The sequence below is a fragment of the Leuresthes tenuis genome, unplaced genomic scaffold (assembly GCF_036924035.1).
Source record: "Leuresthes tenuis unplaced genomic scaffold, fLeuTen1.0.hap1 SCAF_13, whole genome shotgun sequence".
Lineage (NCBI taxonomy): Eukaryota > Metazoa > Chordata > Actinopteri > Atheriniformes > Atherinopsidae > Leuresthes > Leuresthes tenuis.
This window is the reverse complement of record NW_027325367.1, coordinates 20697721-20704607: the sequence shown is the minus strand read 5'-3', so window position 1 is coordinate 20704607 and position 6887 is coordinate 20697721. Positions and strand designations below refer to the sequence as shown.

At 44.3% G+C, this 6887-nt stretch overlaps 2 protein-coding genes across 2 annotated transcripts; both read left to right on the top strand.

Moving 5' to 3' along the window:
- The first annotated feature begins 683 nt into the window (after window positions 1-683).
- Window positions 684-2774, top strand: LOC140267383 (thrombomodulin-like). Its single transcript, XM_072362641.1, has one exon. It carries the CDS (start codon window positions 868-870, stop codon window positions 2437-2439), a length of 1572 nt encoding a protein of 523 aa, XP_072218742.1. The 5' UTR covers window positions 684-867; the 3' UTR covers window positions 2440-2774.
- A 1310-nt stretch (window positions 2775-4084) lies between these two features.
- LOC140267429 (thrombomodulin-like) lies at window positions 4085-6250 on the top strand. Its single transcript, XM_072362701.1, has one exon. The coding sequence runs from the start codon at window positions 4181-4183 to the stop codon at window positions 5828-5830; it is 1650 nt and encodes a 549-aa protein (XP_072218802.1). The 5' UTR covers window positions 4085-4180; the 3' UTR covers window positions 5831-6250.
- The last annotated feature ends 637 nt before the right edge of the window (window positions 6251-6887 follow it).

The following is a 6887-nucleotide window of genomic DNA, read 5'->3' as shown; positions in this document are numbered from 1 at the left end:
ACACTAACTAATGACACTGTGTAGTTAGAAAATGAGCTAAAATGAACTTAGATAAAAACATACAGGAAAAACCTAGTTATAGATTAGTGCATATCTTTACTGAAACTGCAAGTCAAGTACAAAAACAAAGAGTTGCATTTAATTTCTAACAACCAATTAATAAACTTTTTACATCTAACAGGAAAATACATTTTAACACTTGAAATTAATTCCTATTCATAGTGTCAATTCGTTTAATTGCCTTCCACTACAAATTGTATAAGGTTCAAAGTAATATAGACCTCAGTTCTGCGTCTGCGCCGAGTCACTTGCTTCCTCTGAGACGTTACATATGGTCACATTAATGGTAATTAATTTATGACGAAACTGTTATTGGTGTTTAAAGGAAACTAGCAATTAAAGTGATTCTATATGCGTGTGAGCTAAATGAAAGTTGGCTTTTTGGCTGAGTTCTCTTCTCATAACATTTAAGATCTCCATTCGTCATCTGCATGGACGCAGGGAAGAGTCACCCCAGGGAGAGTATTGTGGGATTAGATTCATCCCCATCTCAATAAAAGTTCATGGACGCGGGCACGCACGTCGGATTTGTGCGTGTGTGTGTGTGTGCGTTTTGATGAGCGAGTTTCTCTTAGATAAGGATTTTGGATTGCATAGGGGTTGAGCAATCAAACCGGGGCTCTAAACCACTGGCCAGAACTGAACTTCCTTCCTCACTTGGTCCTACAAAGGAAAAAAAAACAGTCCGGCGCTGTTATAAATGGGGACTATGATCAGCCCTCTGTTTCTGTATTAGCTTCAGACCATCAAACTGAGAAGTGCGCACCGTCATCGATCATAATTAGAAGACTTTCTTACATCGACAGTATGATTACTACAAAACGATCGGTGCTTTTTTTCGCGCTTCTCCTCAGCGGGCTGGAGGAAGCGGCCACCTCTCAGCGCGGACATTGCGTTCGCGCGGAAAGGAGCAGTCTTTGCTCCTTTGAAGTGCTCATTGATTTTCAAGTTGCGAGAGAAACCTGTCAAATGTCAAACGGAGAGTTATTTGCGTCTAGCTCTGAGGAGGATGTGAAAAAAATAAGGAGCCTGTTAAGCGGGTTCAGCGGCAGATACTGGCTGCACAACAGAAAAAATCTCCTAAACTGCCCCGCCGTGTCCGTGACGGGGCAGAACGTGACGCTGTTATCTGAGGCATGCGGAGACAAACTAGACGGTTTTGTGTGTCAATATAAATCCGATGAGGTTTGCAGTCGCATTGAAGGCGAGAAGCTGGCGCACGTCAGATTTCAAGGCTTCGACATAGCCGATTCGGAGACGTTTCCACCGGGAACTTCAATCGCGGTGGGAAAGGTTGGCGACAAATACCCGGATTCAAAGCATTTATGTTTCTCCAAAAAATGGCTTCAAGCTCCCTGGTCATGTGAGGTGTTGAAAGGCGGCTGCGAGCACAACTGCAGTCGAACAACAAACACCTGCATCTGTCCTGTCGGACAGACAATCCATCCCAACACCATCTCCTGCATCGCGAACCCGTGCGCCGTCTGTACTCAAGGGTGCCAACAGGAGGAGGGCAACTTTGTGTGCAAATGCAACGACGGGTACAGGCTGGCGCCGGACGGGAAGAACTGCGTGGACGTGGATGAGTGCAAGGAGAAGCTGGAAGCGTGCACAGCTGAGGGTGAGAAGTGTACGAATAAGCCGGGGAAATATGAATGCAGTTGCGCTGATGGATTTACTGAGGAGGACGGAGTGTGTGTGAATGTCACAATCTGTGAGCACTGTGAGCACATGAAATGCCAGAAGATAATAGGGGTGTACCAGTGTGTGTGCAGAGAGGGCTTCAGGGTGTCACACAAAGACCCCACCAGGTGTGAGCAGCACTGCCCTGACAGACACTGTCCGGCCATATGCGTCCCTAACCCTGATCTGAAGAAGAAGGACATGCAGCTGTGCAACTGCCCCGATGGCTTTGTTGTAGAGAGAAGGAACGAGACTGCTATTTGCTATGATATCAATGAATGTGAGCAAGAGAAGATGTGCCACCACAAGTGTGAAAACTTATTTGGCAGTTACAGGTGTTTGTGCAATGAAGGGTTTGAGCTGAAAGATCAGGAGAACTGTGTGAAATTGAAAAAGCAGGATGAAAACGATGGCTCAGGGTCAACTCCTGCCAGCACACCAGCCAGCTCTCAACCAGCTTCTTTGCCCTTTTACATTAAGACTGGCAGCATCCTGGGTATCACAGTGTTCTTGTTGCTCTCTGTCGTGATACTGACCTGCCTAGCCAGAAACATAGTGAAACGGTGCAGCAAATTTGAGGTTTCCTCTTTAAAACACCCAGATATGGATATCTTCTACTTGCAGCAGGTGACAACAGAAACATACAAGAGGCTGTCCTTTGACAAACAGTTTAAAAACAACTCGCAAAGACTCTGAGTGCACCAATTACATTATATAACTTGAATGTATCTCTTCTTGTGTCTCATGCACTGTTTTTGGTCCTCAGAGACAGGAAATTTACTAAAGCTACAATAAGTTGTATTCTGTAAAGTCATACCTTATGTCACGCCACAGAGAAATGAAGAACAACTCTAAGCCTTTAACAGATTTCTACATAAAATTAGTTCCCCTTCAGTTATCCCCTTCCCCACTCACTTGAGATGAGATGCAGGAAGAAATCTGGTACTAATTACAGTGTAGTTCCCAAGAAGTCCACATTAGAAACCACATGTTTTTAGTAATATCATCTTTGTATTTCTCAAGCAACAAAATACTCCATCCTTTATTGTTATTTTTTTGTTACTATTTCATTCTTAAAACAGATGTGTTAAAAACAGCACATGATGTGTTACATTTTGACGAATCTACATTTCTAAGCGTGTTAATAGTCACAAGATTCAGTATGTAAAAGCTGCCCTAACCTTAACCCCACTGCTGTTGTGGGATGCCTCACTGTGACAGATGTTTGCCCTGTTCTTTGGATTTATGACATTTGGGAGAAAAAGTAGATCTCGTTTGGAAGACAACAATTCAACTGGTCAGTTTTGGTGATGTAAAGGCTCCAACTCACGGACTGTGGGTTCAGATGTTAAACCTCAAACTTTTTTCGTCAGTTTGTCAATAAGCAACAGACGAGGCCATTTAAAATGTCACATTATAATGGCCACTGTTAATGTCTTGACACAGCTGCCACTGATATTTACACGAGGCGGAATAATTATAATTTCACTGTATAACAAGCTGATCTGCCGGTCAGCTTCACATGAATGTAAAACTGTGCTGCTACTTACATTTTTAGCTGCAATGTCCACCTCACTCAGAGATGTTCAACAACTGTAGAAACTGACTCACTGCAAGCTTACACTTTCAGTTTAACCATTTGCTGTCAGTATTAAATGATGATTTACTTTGTGTTTTTGTTCTGTATTTTTGTGCCAAATGAAGAAAGATGAGATGTCTTTTTCACCTTTATGCACTTTGTGGATCACATTTTTCTATGCAGACTCCAGTAGTAGAAACTTATGAAAATCTGTTTCTCCAATTAAATTTGCACTCAAACTGCAGAGGTAGTGTGATATCTCCAAAAGGCTTATTCAAACTCACATTAATACACTATTCTCATGAATGCATTTAACTAGCTATGTTCACCGAGAAATACGGATTTGAAAGTTGGCCTTGTGCTGTGATGTGTTACATCCATTCCCTTCTTTGCATTTTCAGTTTATTTTCACATTTTAAACGGAGTAAAACAATAATCAATTTAGGAGGCACCAATCTAGAATTTCTTTTAAAAGTCTAAACATCTATGTCGCCACTGCATGAACCTTTTCCTCATCAATCTCTTTTTTAAAATGTCATTTAAAAAACTAAAAAACAAAAACAAACTCTAGAACAAATTAAAAATTAGTTTTAAGATTTACGATAATAAATTATGACTTATGACTAAACCTCTTACTCAGATTTTGAAAAGGGTGGAAACGGGAGGGGCTTCTTCGAGGGAGTTGGATGAAAACTCCAGTGCGTGATCACGGTTTCTGTGCGTACATGCGTAAAAGCCGTGTATAATTGGAGATGCGTCCGCCGTGGCGAGGAGTGTGGAGGGACAGTGAGCGGCGAGCTATCAGTTAGCGACTTCCTTCCTTTGCCGGGGCAGTAATATGGAGTTACGGGCCTATAAATGCCAACGGAACGGTTTCTCAGACAAACAAGTCAAATGACAACTGGAATACGCAAGAACTTAAACAGACACAGCCGAGGTTCAAATATGAGTAATGCTACGAGGTTGTTTGCCCTTGTTCTGGTTTTCCTGATGGGAAAAGCTAGCGGAATAACGACGAATAACGGGTACTGCATTGGTAATAAATGTTTCACAGTGTCCCTAGAGCCGAGCGATTTTCAAAGAGCGCAAAGTCAATGCAGAACTGCAGGCGGACATTCAATGACGGTGCGCTCCTCCGTTTCTCATGATATTCTTTTTATCTTGTTGGGAAACTTTACGGGGAGGTTTTGGGTCGGGTTGCACCTTCTGAGCGGCTGTCCAGACGCTGACGCGGGGCTTAAAGGCTTTCAGTGGGTGACCAAAGACAACGAAAGTGACTTCACCAACTGGCTACCAGGCTTTGATAGCAGCTGCTCTTCTGACCACTGCGTATCCGTTTCCAAGGAGGACGACTTTAAATGGATCCAGTCGCCGTGCGATGAACTTTCAGCGGGGTTTCTCTGTGAGTACAGCTTCACTGAGCCATGCAAAAGCCTAACAGTTGCACCGAGCGAGTCTGTCTCCTACACGACTCCCTTTGGAAATTTCGGAGAAGATGTGCTGTCTTTGCCCCCTGGAAGCATCGCCACTCAAATGCCAGCTGAGACCACATACGTCTGCTTCTCCAAGCAGTGGCTTCAGGCGCCATGGAGCTGCGAAATAAAGGAAGGTGGATGTGAGCACAAATGCGCAGTGGACCCAAACAAAATCCCATCATGCTATTGTCCGGAGGGGCAAACCGTCAACCCCGCAAATAAAGTGACCTGTGAAGTGCAGGCCACAGACGACCCATGCGTGGCCCTGCGCTGCCAGCATGTCTGCTATAAAAACGGGGACTCCTACGCATGCACGTGCGACCACGGCTTTCAACTGGCGGCTGACGGCAGGTCATGCGTGGACTTCAACGACTGTGCAGACGAGCGGCAGTGTCCTGGGGAAAATTTCAGGTGCGTCAACACCGTCGGCGGCTTTCAGTGCGTCTGCAAAGTTGGATACAAGATGAGCGGCGGGCTGTGTGTCGACTACAACGAGTGCGCGTCCGCTCCATGTGAGCACATGTGCACCAACACCCCTGGCAGCTACACTTGCTCCTGTTATGACGGATATAGAGTCAATCAAAAGTTACCGAACAAGTGTGAACTTTACTGCGGGATGCAGGAATGTGCAGCGGTGTGCGACCCGAACAACAAGTACCAGTGTAACTGTCCTGTAGGTTATATAGCAGATGTGAGAGAGGATGAAACATTTTGTGTGGAGATAGACGAATGCACGTTCCGCTACTGCGATCAGAATTGTGAGAACTCGTTCGGCAGTTATGTGTGCTCGTGCTCACCAGGATATACGTTGGTTGGTGAATATAAGTGCATAAAAAACAAGGTCGACGGAGAACAGGAGGGCTCTGGAATGACCTCATCCCCGGACACCCCCATCACACCTTTTGTCCCATATCCCGGTCCAACGCGGAGGCCCTCAGCAGTGACAACCGGGGGTCTTGTTGGAATAATAGTTTGCACTGTGTTTTTTATTGTGCTGCTGGTTCTTGTGGCTCATCTCTTGCTCGGTCGCTAGGGGAAGATGGGGAGCAGCGGCGCGCTCAAAGCCGCAGAGGGCGAGGCTCACGGCTTACAGCAAGTCTCAAGTGACAGCTATAGGGACTAAACAAAGGGACAGTTTGAGCAAGACGTGTGAATGTACGAGTCAAGTCTTCAAAAAACATATACATGCAGTTTGAGAGTTTGAAAGGTTTGGGCGAACGTGGACAACACACTATAGAAAACAGAGGGATGTGGTGATACCGCAGAGGTTGGAGACAACACAAACTCATGTTGCAACAGGATACTTTACAATAACCCCGTTTTTTCTTTTAGGAGGGATTTTAACCACCTTGTAAGAGTGGTTTTATTCACCACTCAACTCACATACATGTGCCTTGTAATGAGAAGTTTTTTTTTAATAGTCTGTACTGCGATAATAAAAATGGAAAAGATGGGCATGACTGCTGTTTTTTTCCCGTTTTATTTACAAATCTCTTGCTCTTCAGACACAGGATGAACGCGCCACTGTGCGGTGAAAATATAGAATTACAGATGCACACAAACCCAGGCACACGAATTCAGTGCACACCATGCTTTCTGTGGAGAGGCCACACATAATCCCTCAATCCTGACAAGGCTTCAGCGAACAGTCGATGAATCAACTGCGGGGCTAGATGCCTCCCACGGGGCCTATGTCAGATTTAGTTGGAGTTCCAGTTAATGTTTTTTAAAGATATCACTTTCAGATACTGCTCATCTGCTTGTACATAGTTTTTTTAGGCCCACCTTCACCTTTTGTCCTCCACTTGGCCAGTTTCCTCAAAAATCTCCTTGGACATCCTACACACCACGTTTAGATATTCCTCAGTTTTCCACTAATAGCTCTTCACCTTGTTGGTTTAAAAGTACTTTTTTCTTGTTAAATTTACCTTTGTGGGATGTTTTAACTTTTTTTTTTTTGTAGATGCAACAACAGTTTTGTCACCTTTTAACGGGCTAAGTGCCCAAAGATCAAATTCAAATAAAAAAATGAGTTCTCTGCAAAGTTGTCTGTTACATCAATACTGTGTATGTGTGTGTGTGTTTCACAC

Excerpts from the sequence above, each read along its gene's own strand:
- LOC140267383 (XM_072362641.1), top strand. The coding sequence starts at position 868 with ATGATTACTACAAAACGATCGGTGCTTTTTTTCGCGCTTCTCCTCAGC.
- LOC140267429 (XM_072362701.1), top strand. The coding sequence starts at position 4,181 with ATGCCAACGGAACGGTTTCTCAGACAAACAAGTCAAATGACAACTGGA.